Source organism: Hippocampus bargibanti, linkage group LG12 (assembly GCF_051943395.1).
Source record: "Hippocampus bargibanti isolate YZ-2025 linkage group LG12, ASM5194339v1, whole genome shotgun sequence".
In the NCBI taxonomy this organism is placed as follows: domain Eukaryota; kingdom Metazoa; phylum Chordata; class Actinopteri; order Syngnathiformes; family Syngnathidae; genus Hippocampus; species Hippocampus bargibanti.
In genome coordinates this window covers 9178061-9199456 of record NC_142745.1, presented here as the reverse complement: position 1 = coordinate 9199456, position 21396 = coordinate 9178061, and the positions used below count along the sequence as shown (strand labels likewise).

General features: G+C 43.7%; 1 protein-coding gene across 1 annotated transcript in view; it reads right to left on the bottom strand.

The window, feature by feature from the left end:
- The window catches only part of ca16b (carbonic anhydrase XVI b), a 129285-nt gene that overhangs the window by 12962 nt on the left and 94927 nt on the right, over nucleotides 1-21396 (bottom strand). The window contains exons 10-15 of the mRNA XM_089009336.1: nucleotides 19619-19727; nucleotides 18979-19028; nucleotides 17886-18621; nucleotides 15797-15935; nucleotides 6889-6980; nucleotides 5169-5260 (exon numbers count right to left, since the gene is read on the bottom strand). Of these exons, the coding sequence (XP_088865462.1) occupies nucleotides 5169-5260; nucleotides 6889-6980; nucleotides 15797-15935; nucleotides 17886-18621; nucleotides 18979-19028; nucleotides 19619-19727 (1218 nt within the window). The remainder of the gene's footprint in view (nucleotides 1-5168; nucleotides 5261-6888; nucleotides 6981-15796; nucleotides 15936-17885; nucleotides 18622-18978; nucleotides 19029-19618; nucleotides 19728-21396) is intronic.

Genomic DNA, 21396 nt, shown 5'->3' with positions numbered 1-21396 from the left:
GGCATTCCTTATACTGTATTTGGAAAAACTTTTATATATTTACATTGGAAAACGTCTTTGATTCATTAAAGGTGCGCCTTATATACGGAAAAAGTTTGAAAATACATCATTCATTGGGGTGCGCCTTATACTCCGGTGCGCCTTATACACCGGAATATTCGTTATTTGAAAAACCAGAAGAAAGACAAATCTGAACAGGTCCCTCAGTGAAACTATCCAGACAGTCTAGCACAGAGGTGTCAAAGCCGAGGCTCGGGGGCCAGATCTGGCCCGCCACATCCTTTAATATGGCCCGCGGAAGAAAATAAAAACTTTCATGATACTTGTTAAAATCTTCACCAAAATTTCAATCTCTCATTTATAATAAATAAGAGCAATACTGTCAACATTTTATGTTATCAAACCCCTCATTACAGTATGTTCAATAATAGGTGAATAAACCCTTCATTTATTTACCGTAATTTCCGGATTATAAACCGCGACTTTTGTCACAAGTTTTCGACCCTGCGGTTTATGCAACGATGCGGCGAATTTATGCATTTTTTCTAACGGCCGCCATGGGGCGCTCGAGCACTAAAGTGAGACATGGCGAATATATGTGCCGAGAAAGACGCAAGTTAATGTAACTACGGTAACTACGCGTGTGAATCGTGCATTTAAAGTAGCACTCTGAGTTCAATTGGAAGCTTGGGTAACCCGCGGCAAGAAAACGTTTACCAAAACTGGCCGTATGTGAAGAGCAACATTTGCACAAGTCTGCTAATGTATTTCTTCCTTGTATGTTTTTGTACCCAGACCTGTTAGCGAGTGCTAATGTGTTGCTGCCTTGTCTCACTTGTACCGGCATGTTTTATTATTACAGTAAAGTCTCGTTATATCGATATTCAAGGGAGTCCGAAAAAATATCGATATAACCGGGACTATCGATATATCCGATCCTGCGCCGAACTGCATTAAACAAAAGCCGCCAAAAGAGGGCAGCAAAGCGCCATATAAGAAACGGAGCTGGCCATTAGCTCCCTTTTTTTTGGGTGAGAGATGTTCCCCCAATGTTGCCTTAAAATGGCACATATAATTCTTTAATGATTGTAAACATGTATGCTTTAATCTTCAGAACTACATTGTATTTGAAACATATTCATAACTGGATGTGTAACAAGAAAGCATATTATCCGAATCTGAAGCCATTGTTTGGATTCACAAGCAATGCAAGACGTCTTGGCGTGAAGTCATTTTTATTTGCATTTGAATAAAAAGTGACATCGGCTGTCCTTTAATACACAGTATGGAATGTTAATAATTTTCAAAATCATCGCGCTTCAGAAGACAAAACAAGAAACACTGTTGCAAAAAACGATTGCATTCATATACAGTACAGTGGGCATGTACATAACACAACAGGGAAACTGCAACGCTTACATCTTACTGTATTATGTATACAATTTAAAAAAGTCATCAATCTTCTTCTGCTTCCCATTTTTACCTTTTAACACAAACACTTCAATCTCGTCTGCTACACACGAGCTAGCGTCTGAAAATGAAAATGGCTCTGCTACACGGGTGCTGGGCACTTAACCAAGTCACCTGACCAAGTCGACCAATGGCGCGACTGATGGCGTGACACGTAACCAAGACACGTGACCAAGTTGACAATGGCGCGACCGATGGCGTGTCACGTGACAAAGTCACACGGCCAAGTCGACCAATAGCACGACCGATGGCGGCTCATGTGACCAAGTCGACCAATGGCGCGACCGATGGCGGCTCACGTAACAAGACACGTGACCAAGTTGACCAATGGCGCGACGGATATATCGATATAAACAACAAAAATGGCCGGCGGGGGATGAAAAGGAGCACCGTAATAACCGGATTATCGTAATGACCGGGTATCGTACTAAACGGTACTAATTATACATAAAAAGACTAGAAATGTGCAAGGGAAATGAAAATAGTATCGTAATAAGTGGTACTATCGATATAACCGATTTCGATATAACGAGACTTTACTGTATTTTTTTTTACCAGCCTTGTTCAGCCTGTGTTACCACCGTAATGCATGGTGTGTTGCTGCCGTGTAACAGGCACAGTTTTGAAAGAAAAGTTAAGATATATTATTAAAACTTAAACATGTTTTCTGGGTACGTCTTTCTTGATAAACATGCAGCTTATAGACGGGTGCGGTTTATCTATGTAGAAAATGGTGTCCTTTAAAAATGTACTGGGTGAGGCTTATAATCAGGTGCATTTTTTTAGTCCGGAAATCACGGTATATGAATTCAGTCCTAATGGCACTCCAATGAAAATCAGGCCCGTGACAAAAACGAGTTTGACACCCGAGGTTGAGCAGCTAAATTAATCCTCCAAATGTGTGATTATGGATTAACGCTTCCATTTTTCCTTCCTGAGAACCTTACCCCACTTTTTGGCTAGCCGATGTCATAAGGAGCAGTATTTATTTGCAACAAACATCCATTTGAAAATGGTCCTCCAGTGAACTTCACTTGTTTGCTGTTTACTTTCTGTCAAGTTGGGCTGTATTTAAAAGTGCTCTCTGCCGGCTACTGCAAAGTACTAAAACTCATCACGCCTACGCAAGTTAAAGTCATACACAACATCAACTCACTGATAAGAAAATAAAACAAACAACCCAAAAAATTCTAAACAACCTCGGGTCGACTTTGGCGTTTAGGGCTAAGAAAAAAATGCAAAGTAAAAATCAAGCAGCAATTTGCGTCCTCTATCAGCAACGTCACAATGCTATTCCTGCTTGAACTCAAGCAACCTTCTTTTCCTCCTTCTTACTCGTGTTGTGTTTACATGACAAATGAGCGTATGAGCCCGACGCCAAACGACCCAATTAAAGAGCACCCTTCAGGAGCGGAGCTTTTCGTCTTGTTTCTTAACCTGCCTCATTAACTCTGCGTCTCCCTGTGTGTCTTTCTTCCAAAATATCAATCCAAAGAGAGCAAAGTTGGAGTTGAAAATGGCCCCATTCTGCAATGTCTGCTTCACTCAGGGGGGGAAAAAATATAAAAATTGGGAATGGCGCAGCTTCCAGGGGATAATGTTTGGTTTGGGCTGAATGCTTTGGTGCATTATAAGCTTGTTTCGGTTTGCTGAAGTTGCAGTAAAAGCTCCAGTCAGGAAACATTCAGGCCTTTTTGGTACATTTGTGGAACACGAGACGACATCATCAAAGTGTCGGAATGTGATGTTGGATTTTTGTAAAGATAATGTGTTCTGTTTTTTATGATAGTGTTTCATTTTATTCCGCCGCTGATTGAGCGGTTCAATCAAGACCACTCATGGCCAAACAGATAGTAATCATGTGATCAAAAAACATCTAAAATCACTCAGAAATCAAATACTCAGAATTCAAAGGGAGATAAAGTTGTTCGACTTGCAATTAAATCCCTCCTTTTCTGAAAAGAATGCATTTGTTATGGAACTACCCCAATGTTAAAGGCAGCGTCGTGTCATTGTTGATTTAACATCATTTACGCACTGAAATGATTTTTCACAGTAATTACAAAAATAAACCACAAGGCATCCTCGAATAAATTGTGTTTGACATGTTCATGACACAAACTGCATATCGTCAAAATAACTTGACTGTTTATTCAACATGGAACTGTCGCGGCTTGGAATTGAAGCGGATTTATGTGGCACAGGGGATGTGAGACAATCTCTTTTTATCAATGGATGCTACAGCGTCGTGTTTGCTTTCAACATTTAGCTTGTAGTAGACGTGCACATTCCACCATGACGTCCCCGATCCACTGCTGAAAAGGACGCTTTGATCCTCTCCTCTTTCATTTAGAACTGCTTCATGTCACAAAGAGGGTACAGCAAGTGCTGAAGAATGAATGACACTCTTCGTCTTTGTGTTGTCATATTATTTGTTCTTCAGTTTTTGTTTTTGTTTTACTTGAAGATGGCGCCGCGGAAGTGGCTTCCTTTCCAGCAGCTCCTGTATTTTGTTTTTCTACTTCTTTCTTTCCTTTCCTTTTCCTTTCATAACTTTGCAGCTGTGAAAGGTATATTTGTCCACTGCGAGACAAATAAAGGTACAGCCAATCCAATAGCAAAGTTGCTTGTGTATTGGATCTCATTAGCTTGCCTAAAACGGGGGTACGCACGCATGTTCCACACGTACATTGCAAAAAAATTATGAAAGTTTATTTGAGTATTTGGACTGTGGAATGTGAAATAAAGCCAATATGTCAAAACTCTTAAGACTTTAAACCATGATCATCATTGTCATCATTTGTGAAACTTTAGCATGTGAGCATTTCTTTCTTTTTTAAGTGTATCACATTGACATCAACAAGTCGATGCACCACACTTCTTCACTATGCCTCCCCGGATGACCTCTGGATCTTTTTGCTCTCATCAATCAACGACTATTATCACACTTAACAATCTCTCAGGCGACACAATTCAAAAAATAGTGGGCAAGGTGCTACTTGTGCTTCAATGTCACTCACTTGCAATCTGCGGCTGAAAATGATTTTGCTCAACTTGGCACCGCACAACATTGATGAATTATTCTGTTCAATTTTTACCCCACGAACACAACAGTAATCTAAGGATTTAAGTGTTTTGATAGTGCTAGCACATATTTGACATGTTTGATTTAAGAATGAGGGTTTTGAGTTTCTCTTTAAGAATGGCTATTTTTATGAGGATTTTGCACCCCCTTTTGGTCCTACTCTCCGTAAAACACAGTGATGCACTCTTTTCTCAATATGGGCATGTTACAGAATGAATGAGAGATCCACGGCTGGCACGAAATTCAATTATTTCACTGGTGAAAAGGCGCTTTGATCCTCTCCTCTTTCATCTTCAACTGCTTCATGCAACGATGAGGGTGCAGAAAGTGCTTAAGATTTAATGACTGTGTCTTTGTGTTGTCATATTATTTTGTTCTTTTGACTTCATGATGGCGCCTCAACAGTGGCTATCTTCCCAGCAGCTCCTGTATTTTGTTTTTCTACTTTTTGCTTTCCTCTTCCTTCCATAACTTTGCTGCTGTGAAATGTAAATTTCTCCACTACGAGACTAATAAAGGCTAATCCAATCCAAAATCAAATTCTCGCATTTCGCTAAGGTAGCCGTTCAAGATAGGTCAGCAGCTGATGATGCAGTACAACATGTAAGTTTACCTCAAACTCCTCTGAAAAGCCTTGTAGATTGTTCTTGTAGAGCTCCATGATGTGTTTGACAAACTGCTTGACAGGGATGGCCTCCATATCATCTACAAGGAGGGCAAAACACAGTAAGAAAATGTATTGTTCAGCTGTAGTGGTCTGAATATCTCGCCCTTCCCCTCACTCTTTCTCTTCCATTATTACCGCCATTTTAACTAGAAAAAAAATACATAAAAATTGCAAAAGTATAAAACATCAGGCTTTGAAATTAAAAATGAAGATATTCTCTTCGATTTCGGATGTCGTTGGGGGTTTACAATGCCAGCTAACCGCACCCTGTTAGAGGTAAAAATCTGCCCTTTAACACACATTAATTAACTCCAAATTGCTCAGGAAAACCACAGATGTGAAAAGGCCTATTTAAATAGCGGGGGAGGGCCAATTGCGTCACTGGGCTTTGTTTGAGCCATGCATGAAAAATGTTAACTGCCGAATGGTCGAAAATGAATTTAATGGTGTATCTCCACTATTCAGTACCTCCATAGTGCTCAGTCCTCTCAATAATTATATTCAAACATACAAAAGGCTTTCCGAAACAATGCTCTGAATTAATTTTATCAGGTCTGAGAAGTTTTCTTCAAATAGAAATGATGACTGAAAAACTGCCCACAGAGAGCGGAAAAAAAACCCTGGGGAGAACTGCTATAACTGGTGTCACAAATCTCAGTTATTTTGAACATTTATAGTGGGAGCATCTGCCTCACTGGAGTCCTATCATCTGGAGGTCACACACGAGGGATCTTTGATAAGGTTGGTGGCGCAGCCTCACAGGGACAACAGAGCCGGGGGCCCCAGCTGTCATGGCTTCTGATGCTGGCTAATGTTTAAACCATCGCACCTGGGACCGAAAGGAGCCAACCTGGCCACGTAGTAACCGGGGGATTCTTCTAACATATCCATTTAGCAATCTGTCCTTCAGCCCGTTGGACGGTTATGCTTTGAAAAAGCACCGGAACCTTGAATTGATGGAGCCCAATTAGGTCTCAAACGTACATAAGCTCCTCATCGTCCATCTATTAACATAATGTAAGCATTGAAATATATTTCTATTAGTACTACATTTCTTATAGCCCATTTAGGTCACACCTCTGTGAGTTTCCCTTCCCTTGAACTGAATCGACGCAATTCCACTGGCTGTTCAGTTATTCTGACAATATATACTGTGGGAACATTACAATGCAAATAAAAGGAAGAAAAGAGGCGACAAGCAATGAAAGTGGAATTTTAATGAGGAGTCGATGGCGACATCAGCTGCGCTTTGTGACTACGATATCGGCGTCTTCAAATGTCACAGAGCTTTGTGACAGAGAAACTTAAGCCTGATATCAACTAGCAGCCAGCCTGTGCTCGGCTGCTGGGAACATTAAAAGCGAGAAGAAGGAAAAAAAGGCCAGCCAGTCTTAAAGCTCAGCTGCAAAGGGACTCCCAGAGTCATTTCACATGTAAATGAACTTAAATTGTGCAAATATGCATATCAAGGTAACAGAGAGAGAGTCATTTGAGAAATGATTATGGTGATTTGAGTATACTTCCCAAATTAACCGTGTTATTTTAAACGAGTTTCCCACCTAAATAATGCAATTTAAGCAGGCACATATATAGGAATGTGTTCAAGAAAACCTCACATAACGATATTAAAATAGTTCTTTTTGCTGTGGAGAATCATGCTGTTTACCTGGTATAGGGATAAAGGGGATGCTCTCATTGGCCACCACCCGAGGAGAGCTGCTCTCCTCAACATAGAAGTGAGCTGTCTGGAAAAACCTCCTGCAGTTACAAAAAAAAAAAAAAAAGACAAAAGAGATATCAAGCGGATTGCCATCAAAACAACAGGCATCGGAATAAAGTCATGAATGACGCACAAATGTACCCACGTTGGACACGACATGACAATTTTGCCAAAGAGACTACAGGTGATAATGTAAACAGTTACAAACTGTCATCTCAAACACCCTCTCCTCAGGGACAATATGTGCTGCGTTCAAAGTGCTTTGAAACCAACATAATACGAGCATAGTGTTGAAAACAGCCATGCTGAATCAAAAACAACAATTTATTTGATATTATAGTGCAAGCTCATCCATTTAACTCATTCACTGCCAGACGTGCAAAAATGTGTCCATTCAAGTGCCAGGGTTTTTGTCACAGTCACTCGAATTCCAGGACCCACAGAATATTGAGTTTTCGGACTACATAAACATTAAATACAGCGTTAGAAACCTTACACTCTGTTCTTTCATCTGAAAAAAAGAGTTAATTCCTAAATCATACGGGTCTGGAGTTATATGAGCTTGAAATGAGGATGACTGTCCAAAACACAATGCAATAGATACATACTGTAATTTCGGGACTACAGAGCGCACCGGATTATAAACCTCACCCAGTACATTTTTAAAGGATAAACTGTTTTGTGCATACGTAAACCGCACCCGACTATAAACCGCATGTTTATAAAGAAAGACGGGACACAGAAAATGTTTTAATAATATACCTTAACTTTTCTTTCAAAACAACTGCCTGTTACGCGGCAGCAACACAACATGCATTACGGTAGTAACACAAAAAATATGCCGGTACAAGTGAGACACGGCAGCAACACGTTAGCACTCGCTAACAGGTTTTGGTACAAAAACATATCAAGTCACTGAGACACGGAATAAATGCATTAGCAAAAGTTGCTCTTTGCATCTGGCAGTTTTGGTAAACTATTTCTCGACATAAAAGTCTGCTAAGATTAAACAAACCTGACAGGGTGCAGCAAGCACATGCACAGCATATAATGCAATGACCCGACACCGAATGGTCGTGCCAGGAGTCCATTTAACTGCCACTGATCGGAACGACCATCACCTGTGCAGGTGCAGGCGGGGCCGACAGCGCCACCCGTTGGTCACCAACCAGATCGTGACAATAAGCGCCTTTCAAAACTCCCAAGGACACGTTTAGGCAACTATACATCCAATTTTCCAAGGCATCTTGCGTTTAAAAAACAAAGAGATGTGTTAATCATATTTGGAGTGTCACTAAATTTATCTCTGAGAGTGCATTGTGAACGCATTCAAAATGTCCTCCACAATGGACAGAAATGAATGGAAGGTGGGGAGTGGGGATGGGAGGGGGGCAGCGGTGCAATTTATGGAAGCCCTTAAAAGGCACAGAGACAAAGTCGAGTCTTGTCCTCATCAGCCAGCATGAAGTCCATGTCACTGACGCACACGATGTTTACTCATGACTACGCATACAAAGAGCCAATTTGAGAGCCATCGCCACTAAAAAATGTCCCAGGTGTGATCCTACCTGTACTTGCAGAGAAGGGTGCAGATGCTAGTCATTCTCTCGCATGGACTGACAACCACAACAAACAGGCTGGATCGGATGACCCAAGGTATGTAAAGGGAGACATGGAGCGACGGAATGGTGTGGGGAAGGCTGGGTTAACAAATGGTGAGGGTGAGGAGGGCGCCTTCCCCCCTTGCGTCACAGCTTCTAAATTCCAATCAATCTCCCAGTGGGCGCAGATGCGTTGCGGCTAACTAACCAGCGAGGTCCCCACGTCCTCCACACTTTGCCTCCCGACGGCTTGTTTGAGGGAAGACAAATGACGGAGATGAGCGTGGCTTGACTGAAAGGATGACACTTGGAAAATAAAATGAAGCAAGGCATCAACACGGACGGACACGCCGAGGTGCCGGCACCGCACGGGATTCGTTCCGGCCTCAAACATCTGTGAGCTTTCAACAAACAGCTCGGGCCTCGGAGGCGTCCAGATGTGCGCTGCAATTAAGCCGGTTGGAGTTCGGCTCGTGACCTTAACTTTGACAAGTAAGGAGGAGCAAATATCAGACAAATACTACCAAAGACTTTAGGTTGACTACATCTTTCGAAAATGTACTGTATGAATTTAAGCGGCTATTTTTGTTTTCAAAGCGCATGGGAGGCTAATGAGCAGAGACTGGCTCAAACAAAAAGAGTAAAGACTGAATGGTTTGATTTCATCTTTCATCAGAGCCGCTTCCCCCAAGGGAGGCTGACATTGACTGAACTGAGTAAGTTGTCATAACAACCACTGGGATGGTCTGCCCAGTTGGCTCTTCCCGCCCTTGCATCCGTCTTCTGCTGGCAAAATCTGTGACCGATTTACACGCCAATATGGAAAACAAGACTTTCAAAGGGGAAGTCAGTCGAGCTTGAACTCTTAAAGGACAACTGACATCACTTTTTTGTTTCCTAACTGACATCAGAAAAACGTTTTATAGCATCTAAAATACCCAAAACACGCAGTATGATATTTTTGTTCTAATGCAAAACACCAATTAAAATGACTTAAAGTGTCCAAAATCTGCAAAAAATTGAGCTGCGAATTGGGCATTTTCAGAAAGTCCCGGCCCCAGTTCGTGATGTCACGCCAAGACGTCTTGCATTGCTCGAGAATCAAAACAATGGCTTCAGATTCTGAGAATATGCTTTCTTGTTACGCATCCAGTTATGAATATGATTCAAATAGTTCTGAAGAGGAAAGTATAAATGTTTGCAATCGATTAAAGAAGGTCACAGAAAATGCAGAAGATGGCGCCAGAGGTCTGTTGGAAATTGTTTGATTTTTCATCTTGGAATTTTTGTCAGCGAATATCTAATAGTTGTCTCGGTGTAACATACAACGATTCACCATTGCGTTATGTGTTTTCCTTCTAATTTCGCCATCAACACCGATCAACACGAAGTTTTCAGACCAAACAAAGTACCGCAAAATGCATTGAGGTGATGCAAGGTATGTCCTTTCTCGCTAAGGGCCGTTCCTTCAGTGACGTAGGGTGAGGACTCGTCACCAACTCAAAAACAAGACTTCCAGAATATTCAGTGCGAGTCTTAAAATGTAAAACATAGCTATATGTGGTGGAATCTTTGTAAAATACACTCAGTCGAAGTCATTTGAAGCGATTTTACAAATTATGGACACAACTCGTCCGGACGCGTCGGTTGTCCTTTAAACTCACACCAGGTAACAGGGAACTTGATGGTCAAAGACTAACACATTTAACAGCCATTTGATTCTAACTAATTCACAAACCTCAGAGTCGATTATCGCAAAGTGTTCATGCCTAATTCCATTCTATAACATACTTTTGCAAAGCTCCTTTGGTTTGTAGAGCCAGTTCAAATCATTCATCATCATTCATTCAGTTCAAATCATTCATTCCATTGTGAACCTCCAAATTCAGCAGTGGAAAGCAGACATGGCTTCCCCTCAAACGGTTTTTGGCGTTAAAATCAAACTAGATGTGACTTTTTTCCTTGTTTTTTAATTAACGAAGCATGTTCCAATATCACACACACACACACACACACACACACACACACACACACACACACACACACACACACACACACACACACACACACACACACACACACACACACACACGCACTTCTGACATATACACACAGTACACACACAAACACACACACCCACACACGCACACACGCACGCAAACACACAAACACACACACAAACCCACAGGCACCCAAGTATAAATACATAAAATCTGTGACCTGTGCACCATTAAAAAAAAGAAGGCTCACAAATATACTCAAGTCCGTAGAGAACTTTCTCTGCATATTCATTACAACTCTTTAATTGGGCAAAAGTCATTTTGATAAGCAGATTAATAAATAGAATAATTATGAGAATACCTAATTAAAATGCTACAGATAAAATAATAATGCAGAATCTTTAGGGGAATAAATCAATATGCATGAGACCAGCTGAGGAAATAGCCAGTAGTGCTATTTGTAACTCATTAGCTATCCCACATGTGCCAGTGGCTTGGCCTGGGTAATTACTGGAACTTCACTTGCGTGGCTGGAAATTAGCCGAGCAGATGAAAACACAGCTGGGACAGACCGCTGTTGGTATTACGGGGCCTTCGGGTCTCCTGCCTTGAGCCTCATATGATGATGGCTTTGATTGCAGTAAGAAGGTGCACAAAGGAATCATCACATAAATTAAAGTGCGAATGATGGATGGGTGCGGCCCGGTAGGCGAGTGGTTAGCATGTCGACTTCACAGTGCAGAGCGAAAGGGTTCAATTCCAATTTCGACCTTCCTTTGTAGAGTTTGCATGTTCTCTCTGGGCCTGCGTGGGCTTTCTTCGGGTCCTCCGGTTTCCTCCCATATTCCAAAAACATGGACGACAGGCTGATTGAACACTCAAAATTGCCCCTAGGTGTGACTATAGGCATGAATGGCTGCTTGTGTCTGTGTGGCCTGGTTCAGGGTGTCCCCAGTCTACTGCCCAAAGCACCCCACGCAAGCTTAGTGAGGATAAAGCGGTTCAGAAAAATGAATGAATGATGGATGAGTTGTTTCAAATAAGAAAGAATAAACCAGAATAGAATAAATAGAAATCAGCAACTACAGGATGTGCGTGCGACACTCGAAGGGGCGGGTGGCAGGGTGTCATCAGACCCAACCGAGATGGTGTGAGTGAAAAAATGGATGACTCCCAAGATGGCAAAAAGCCTGTTATTCCTGCAGGAGGTCTCTCTTGGCAGTCCATCGAAGTCGAGGATGACGTCGCTTCCATTGCTTTGTGGCGCTGGCGGCGATGCCACTGTAGGTGACTATGAAGCCCGATTCTGGAGCCACAAATCCTGCCACATTCAGGACATGTGAGGCCAGGACCGGGCTGGCGAGACGGTACTGAAGCAGCACAAAGGTGTCTTTGCTCGTGCCGCACGATCCTCCTCTGGGTGCGCTTGTCTTCAAGTTGTGTCACCCCTTCGTGGCATAAGGAGCGCCACAGTGGCCTGTTCGCTGCAGCAGACTCCAGATCGCTGGGCTTGATGTTGCAGTTCTTTAGAGTCTGTTTAAGCTGGTCTTTGTATCGCAGCTTAGGACCACCAGGCTTCCTCTTCGCTGACAAGAGTTGTCCATAAAGCACCTGTCGAGGCAAGCGGCAGCTAGGCATCCGGATGACATGTCCAACCCACCGAAGTTGCCTCTTTGCCAGTATGGCCTCGATACTGGTGGAGGCAGTGCGTTGAAGGATGTCGGTGTGTGGAACACGATCCTGCCAGGTGATGCCAAGGATTCGTTGGAGGCACCTGATGTGGAATGCATCAAGGCGTCTCACATGGCGTCGATAGATGGTCCAGGCTTCTGCGCCATATAGCAGCGTGGACACACACACTGCTTGGTAGACTGCGACTTTTGTTGGAGTTCTTAAGTGGTTGTTTTCGAACACACGAGTACGCAATCTGCCAAAAGCTTTGGAGGCTTGATGGATGCGGGCCTGGACGTCATCATCAATTAGACAGGAGGGTGTTAGAATGCTGCCGAGGTAGCTGAATTGTTGGACAACCTTGAGGGGTGTGCCACTGAGGGTGAACGCTGGGGTTGGAGAACTCTCTTTTGCCATGACCTCCGTTTTGGTTACATTGATCACGAGACCGAGTGATCGGTAGACGGAGGACATGGTATCAAGGGCATTTTGCATGGCAGCTGGGCTGTGGGCCAGCAGAGCACAATCATCTGCATACTGTAGCTCGTGGATGCCGCTGATCAGGGTCTTGGTCTTGGCCTGTAGGCGTCTGATGTTAAACAGGTTACCATCCAGGCGGAATTGGATTTCTACGCCGCCACCTTCCTGGATGGACTTATGGAAGAGGAGCGTAGCTGCCATCAGGAACAGGTTGAATATAGCAGGGGCCAGTACACAGCCCTGCTTCACCCCGACTTCCACAGGGAACGGGGAAGATTGCTGGCCACCAACAAGTACAGTTGCTTGCATGCCGCTGTGGAACTGTTTTAGGATGCCGAGAAATTTGGAGGGGATGCCAAATTTCTGCAGTATGGTCCAGAGAATGTCACGGTTAACTGTGTCAAATGCCTTTGTAAGGTCAATGAAGGTGATATAGAGGTCCTTGTTTTGTTCCTTGCATTTCTCCTGAACTTGGCGCGCAGCGAAGATCATGTCCAGAGTGCTTCGATCCTTCCTGAAGCCGCATTGTGTCTCTGGGAGGATGTCTTCGGTAATGTGCGATGTAAGACGGAACAGCATTACTTTTGCAAGAATCTTGCCAGCAACAGAAAGTAGGGAGATGCCACGGCTGTTGCCGCAGACTGACTTGTCCCCCTTCCTTTTGTAAATGGTGACGATGTTGCTGTCTTTCCATTCCTGAGGAAGTGTCCCGTTTTGCCAGATGTTGCAGATGAGGTGGTAAAGCTTCCGTGTCAGGAGGTAACCGCCGCTCTTGAAGACCTCAGCTGGAAGTCCATCAGGGCCAGGGCTTTTGTTGTTTTTAAGGCTCCGGATTGCAGAGAGGACCTCTGTGAACTGAGGAGGTTCATCAAGGGAGGGAACTGATGGAAGCTCTGGGAGGGAGTCAAGGACAGATGTGTCTGAAGGGTTTACTTGGTTGAGCAGGGAGTCAAAGTGCTCTGCCCAGCGCTCAAGTATTAGCTGTTTGTCCTTCAGTAGTACAGAACCGTCTGCAGATTTAACTGGGACAATGTGTTGTCTTCGTGGGCCGTGCAGGGATTTTACAGCATCATAGAAGGCGTGTGTGTTGTTGTTGTCTGCATGCCTCTGGATTTCTTGGGCCTTGCTGAGCCACCACTTGTTCTCCATCATCCTCAGCTGTTTCTGTGTTTCACCACGGATGGCCTTGTAGTGAGAGAGGAGAAGTGGAGAATGAGGGTTGGAGAGAAGTGTGGTATGGGCTTTGCGCTTGGCTTCCAGAAGCTCCTGTATGGCAGCTGAGCTGTTATCGAACCAGTCTTGATGACGTTTCTGAGTGAAGCCGATGGTCTCAGAGGCAGCTTGATGAATTGTTGTCCTCAATTTTTTCCACCTGCTTTCAACATCAAGGTCACCGTTACTGGTGTCGTTGTCCAGGCTGGCAAGTCCCTCTGCCAGCTTGTGGCGGTAGCTGGCTGCACATTCTGGGGACTCCAGGGCCCTGGTGTTAAGACGCCTTTGGGGTTGCTGTTTCTTATGAGGAGGTCGAATTCTCAGCTTGAGCCTGGACTTGATCAGTCGATGATCAGTCCAGCATTCAGCCCCACGCATGGCCCGCGTGATGCAGACATCATTTTGGTCCCGTTGCCTTGTGATGATGTAGTCCAGTAAGTGCCAATGTTTGGACCTGGGGTGCATCCATGATGTGATGTATTTCTTTTTCAGTTGAAAGATGGTGTTAGTTACAATCAACTGATGCTCAGAGCACAGAGTGAGGAGTCGGAGGCCATTGCTGTTTATTTTCCCCGTGCCGTGCCTTCCGATTACTTGTTTCCAGAGCCTGGCATCAGTACCTACTCGGGCATTGAAGTCACCCATCAGAACAAGTTTATCAGAGGCAGGGATTTTGGATATGGTAGCATCCAGGGACTCGTAGAAGGCATCTTTGGTGTTATCGTCAGCATCCAAGGTGGGAGCATAGGCGCTGATTAAAGTTGCGAAGCGACCTTTTACCAGGGGAATACGCCAGGTCATAAGCCGTTCACTGATGCCTTGGGGGGACTCAGGGATGTTACTGAGTAAGCTGCTTTTCACAGCAAAGCCAACTCCATGGAGTCTTCGCTCATTCTCTGGGAGACCCTTCCAGAAGAAGGTGTAACCTTCACCAACTTCTGTGAGTGAATCCTCGCCTGAGAACCGAGTCTCACTGAGTGCGCCAATATCGATGTTGTACCTTCTCAGCTCATGTGCGATGAGGGCAGTTCGTCTCCGAGGTCTCTCCATCCCGTCTCGAGCATCGAGGAGGGTGCGAACATTCCAGGAAGCCAGGTTCATAGTCATGGGTTTGATTATATTTCGTTTTCGACCGCAGAGGGGGGATGCCTTGGTGGCTGCGGTGGGCCACCCAGGTGTGGTGGAACAAGCAATGTTTAGGTCACCTTTTCTAGACCCTTCCCCTATAAGGGGTGAGCAGTGCGGACCCTGAATAGGGCTGCTCAGACGCACAGGATGCTGCCGAAGGATAATGTTGCTCCATCCCATCTTCGCAACGACCATCAATCCTGTACCGCCCCTGTGTAGGAATCAAGCTAGAAGCTTCCAGTCACATCCATGACCTGCCCCCGTCACTTTATCCTATCGCCAGTGGACTTATATGGTGGAAGTTGAAACCTGCGCTACTAGTGGATTTAGTGTGAGGGACGGGGCGCGCAATTCCTTCCCCCACATACTTGGCCGCACCCACTGTATTCCAGTGGCAAGAGTGAAGACTCGAGACGACCTTCAGGTGAGTGCGGTTGCAAGGGGCTGCCGGTGGTCCGATCTGTTGGACTCCGCCTACGCCTACCCCCGGGTGCGGATTTGGGATCACTCTTTGTCTGGCCTCTACCCTCCGACCTGTTCGGCTTGGGTGACCCTGCCAGGAGTACAAGACTCCAGCCGACATAGCTCTCGGGGTCACGGAGACGCGCAAAGTGCCTCACCACGATAAGGTGGTGATCCCAGTCGAGGCACCCTGCAGGAGGTGATGCTGTGCATACTCACACCTGCATGCAAGCAGCCTCTTTGTTCAAACTTGTCAATGTCATGTCTCCAATAAGGCCCTTCATCTTGTACAAGTCTCACCTCCAGTAGACCATTACGATGAGCATCATGATGAAGCACAGCAGGGTCAGAGCCGATACCACCACCAACGGGACAATCCACACCATTCTGCCCATGCCGGGGTGAGGCGTTCGTGTCACGTTGGACAAGGTGGTCCTTTCTGAAAGAAAGGACATATAAAACCATATTTTACATTTTTTTTCTCCCCACAGCTGCTTATCATAACATTTAAAAACATATTTGACTGTTACTAATCCAGGGTAAGCAATAGAGAACAGGTTCTCATTTCCAATGCCGACCTGTCAGTAGACATTATATTGGGATTAATTAGCTTAATTGTATTATTTGTTGTGTTTCGGTCGTTTTGGGATCATCATTGACAAAAAAAAAAAAAAAAAAAAAAAAAAAACTGATCAATCAAAAGTACTTTGGGAGGGGAGAGAGGTTAAAAAATTGCTCGATCAGAGAATATTGACGATGGTATTACATGGATAGCAGAGAGCGAAGATAGGAGTGGGGTTTTACCAGTTAAAATAACAATTGAATATAAAGATGCAATACCTTATTTATAAGGCACACCTAAAGAGTATATAATGATGTATTTTCAAACTTTTTCCATACATAAGGCGCACTGGAGTATGAGGCGCACCTTCAATGAATGAAAAAAGTTTTCCAAATATGATATACAGGTAACATCCGAATTACGACCGGGTTCCGTTCCGACAAAACGGTCGCAAGTTAAACGGCTGTAAGTCAAAATCCATTCAAAATGGCCGACATGATGTTTACACGACAGGATAATATACAATGTCAATCTGTTGTTTTTAAGCAATGTTTTCTATTGAATACTATTACATACCAAACTGTTTACAGTTCATTTATAAATTTTGTTTATAAATTTGTGGTGCCAGGTGTAGGAAGAAAAAAAAGAGGTCTGGCGGTCGTGGTCGTAAGTACAGGTGGTCGTAACTCGGATGTTAGCTGTATAAATATATGAAAGCTTTCAAAATATTAGGCACACCACATTATAAGGCGACACAGTAGACGCTGGGTTTATGCACTACTTCTTCTACAGGGGAAAATAGAGTCAGTGGCTGCTGACAGTAGTTGCGAGACCTGTTGTGGCTCAATATGACTTCACACATCAGGCGCACCTGCGTATAAGATGCATGGTAATCTTTTCAACAAAATGAAGGCATTTGGGTGCGCCTTATACACCGGAAAACATGGTATCTTATCATTCACAATGACAATACAATCATGCATTTATTGTAAAAAAAGTGAGTTTTTTCTTTGCAAAGTTAGACTTTATTTTGATATTATGACTTAATTATTGCAACTAATACACCTTTTTTCCTTTTTTGAACTCATTCATTGCCAGACACTCCAGCGGCATGGTTTTTGTCATTGTCACTGAAATTGCAGGACCTGCTGAATATTTAGTTTTAGGACTATATAAACATTCAATACAGCGTAAAAAACCTTATACTCTCTTCTTTCATCAAAAAAAAAAAAAAATCTAACATTTGTTGTAGAGTTATCTGCATTGAAAGTGGGGCGGTTGTACAAGGTAAATACTTCAATGTTTTCCTCAGGGGCTATTAATAGAAAGCTGATTTTGAAAGTGGCAACAAACAAATTGAATTGTAAATGCCGGCCCCTCATTAGAAGGAAAACCATTGCCAGAGGTCTGACCGAAACTTCAAATGCACCCTCACCCAAGAAAAAACAAACCCCCCCAAAAAATTGGGGAATGTCAGTGAATGAATATTTTTTTTCTTTTTGTGTGTGCTAAGATTCCAGTCGCAATAAAAGAAATTGAATTGTAAAGCGTGAATGCTGTAAGATAAACACCAAATAAAAAGATCTAAATCAGCTTTCTATTGAAGGTAATAGCCCCAGAGGAAAACCTTGAGGCACAACCCTTCGAGCAGGCGTCTACCCTCCGGCTTCCATGTTGTTCCGAAAAGCCTAAAGTACAGTTTAGTTTTTGACTGAGATTGGCCTTGAATCAAGATTTGTTATCCAAAACCATTTTGTGACGCCATCATGACCACACTTTGTGAGCTGAAGAGGAAATGTTGTCTGATGTGAAAAAATGTGGCCTCACCGGTATGAATCGAGAATGGCCAAAGACTTTTCCCATCACTGCTGATCTTTGGTGAGAGCGTAGAGCTCTGCGGGATTTGCATCTCCGCGCTGTCGTTTCGCGGCTCCTGAGTGGTGACTGCATTAACGTCGGTGAGATTTTCCCGCGGGGGGGTCAGGCGACCGTCGACAGTGCTCGCAGAAGCCGTGCTGCCTTGGACCGTGGTCTTTTCTTTGGCTGTGGAGGCGGGGGTGGGGAGGACGGACTCTTTGGTCACTGTACTGTTGTCTTGCGTTTCCTCATAGGTGGGTGTCGTCTTGTTCTTCTTCTTCTTCTCCGCACCCCTGTCATCCTGCTCTCCCTCTCCGTCCCCCTCATCATCCTCTTCCTCCTCACCCTTGGGCGCTGCCTGGTTCTCCTCAGCCGGTGAGTCGGTTTCCGCAACCTGTGGCACCACCTGCTCCGCGTTGGGCTTTGAGGATGGGGTGGACGAGTGAGGGGGGCTCTTTGTGACTTGAGGTACCTGCGTTGGCCAAACAGAACTGGGCAAAGAAGAGATGACGCCCCCGCTGACACCCAAGCCTGCGAGGAAGGTGCTCGTAACCACTGATGCCACCGTGGCTTGACTGCCGCTGGAGGAGGGGCCCAGGCCTGTTGCCATGGAGACAATGGAGAAGTGGATGCCAGAGGATGTCCATGTTGAAGAACCAGAGCTTATGGGAGCCATGTCCGCTGATGACACTGGAGATACTGTAGGCTGAGAGAGGCAAGAATATGCGAAGTTACCCAAAACTGTGTTTTTCAATCTTTTTCCAGCCACGGCAGATTTCTTTCATTGGGAAAAGAAAATCCTGCGGTACCACCAGCTGAAACTTTGCTTGTCTCGAAGCACAAGGCAATTAGCTAGCTGCTGCTACCTACCGGTATGGAAGAGTAGCACCTGGTTACTCTGCCAGGCGACAGACCGCACAGGCGTACACATTGGCTAATTTCCCACGGTACATCTGACAATATCTCAAGGCACAGCGGCACAGTGCTTGAATAACACTGACCTCAAGGATTGATGTTTCATGATGTTAAGACATTTCTACTATCAATCTACTGGTGAACTTACCATTCCAGTCTTAACGATGCGAGAGCCTTCAAATATTCTTGTGGTATTTGCTGAAACACAATGGGGGGGGGGGGGTGCCAATATGTTACATACATTTATACTATAATGAAATACAAGTAATGACAAAAGATAATATAAATATGGAAATAATGCACAGTTCATAGTTACTGTAAGTGACCCCTCACATTTGAAGGTGAGAAAAACAAATCAATCGCACATATTTTACAATTTCCCCATTGTAGGACGATTAAAGGTTTCCTTTTCTGACTCTGATTTTAATTTAGTGGTGCTCCAATGATTGTTCGCCCAATCTGAAATTGTTCCCCCCCAATCCATCCATCCATCTATCTATCTATCTATCTATCTATCTATCTATCTATCTATCTATCTATCTATCTATCTATCTATCTATCTATCTATCTATCTATCTATCTATCTATCTATACATATACATGTATATAAATTGTATGCTATGATCCCACATACATAAGGACACAAACATTCAGTCAAGATTGTCACTTGAACGAACTTCATGGCTATACTCGAGACTCCTTTTCTCTTTCGACAGCTTTGACAGCATCGTTGAGCAAACGCAAATAAGTGAATTAGTGAACGGTGAATATGCACGAGTTAACCGTACCTCTGAAAAGTAGCGTTTGGCTGAAATCGCTGCGTAGGTCATGCTGACATACAGCCTGCACTCTGAATAGGTACAGGACATCTGGGGACACATTTGTGATCACTGCTTTCTGCAAGATAAAAAAAAAACACATCTAAGGCTCATGATGATACTGAAAAGCTGATTGTGTACATGTGCATCAATACATGTATTGACCCACATTGTGCAGTATCGTATCTGCTCAATTAGTCGAACTTACATGGCGACAACCCGGGAGCTAGAGGTACTTTAAAAAGGCAGCTGCTTGTATTTCAGAAGACAATTCAGAAAAAAAGGTGTACGGATATAGAAACTGAGAGTTGAAATGCTTATTAAGAGCGTATTATAAGAAGGACTGACAGCTGAGGGGGAACTTGAGCGACTGCTCTCAGTAAAGTGAGAGTATTAATGTATCAGCGGGGCGCGACAACGCTGACAGACGAATTAAGTGTCTGTGCTATAAATGTACAATCACATGAAATTAATTAAAGCGAATGAAAGCAATGAGACAATCCGTTGAAATTCCTTTAAAAAACAAACTGAAAAAACAGCTAATAGATAACTTTCGAGGTCGTTCTGCAGGCAAAGCTACAGAGGGAGTTTAATGCAAGTTTTGAAAAAATAATAAAGTCTGCATATCAAGAAAGTTTACTTCTGAAAACGAGGACAGCTCCAGTTTATCTAAGTATTCATTACAACCTGTGCTGTATTGTCTCTTTTCCATGTTCTGGGCAACTTGTGCCCCCCACCTCCAAAAATAAATACATAAATAAAGCAATAAATTGTTTCATTATACATGACATAAACAAATGAACTGATTTGTGGTTACTGCAATCTTCCACATGAAATAATCCAGACTGGAGATACTTTTTTCAGAAAGATTATGAGCAGAAAAATGATTCCCACACCCGGTAAAAAGTTCAAGCTAAAAAAAAACCAACAACGCTAGTGCTGTCCATGTGTAAAAAAGCAGTGGTGCACTCTGCGAACGAGCTCGAGGGGGTGGGGGTGGGGGGTGCTTGGTGCAGGGGTGTCTGCGGGCTTTAAAGGAAGGCGCAGCTGGTTGTTAGATTCACACAAATAGAAGACGGCATGAGCCGAGAGCGGAATATTTAGTGTGCGGAAGAACATGCCTGTAGGTATAAGTCCTGCAGGATGGATTTCTGTGGAGACATTGAGTGCTGGAAAAACAAAAGAACGATCTGAATTTAAGGGTGAACATGATGACTGAGGGCTTGAAAATCATACTTAAAGCAGAGACGTACTCATACAAGACCGACGAAAAACGGAGTGGATGGGTTTTATAGATGTGACTTTTTTCTTGTCAACTCTTAACAACCCTTTTGCGTATGTGGAACTGTCACGGTTTGGAATTGAAGCGGATTTACGTGGGAAGAGAGATGTGAGTCTCTTTTCGTCAACGGATGCTACAGCTTTGTGTTTGCCTTATAAATTTAGCTTGTAGCAGACATGCATATTTCACCATGACACCCCTGATCCACTGGTGAAAAGGATGCTCTGATCCTTTCTTCTTTCATCTAGAACTGCTTCACACAACAAAGACGGTGCAGAAAGTGCTTAAGATTGAATGACTGTGTCTTTGTGTTGTCATATTGTCATATTATAGCTGTACATGTTAAGTGCTTTGTTACAGCTTCAGTTGTTGTTAAAGCATTTATTTTTGATACCGATCGTATATTGACAAAAGTCTTGAAACACACCTTATTGAGAAATATGAACTACTCACATTATCAAGACAA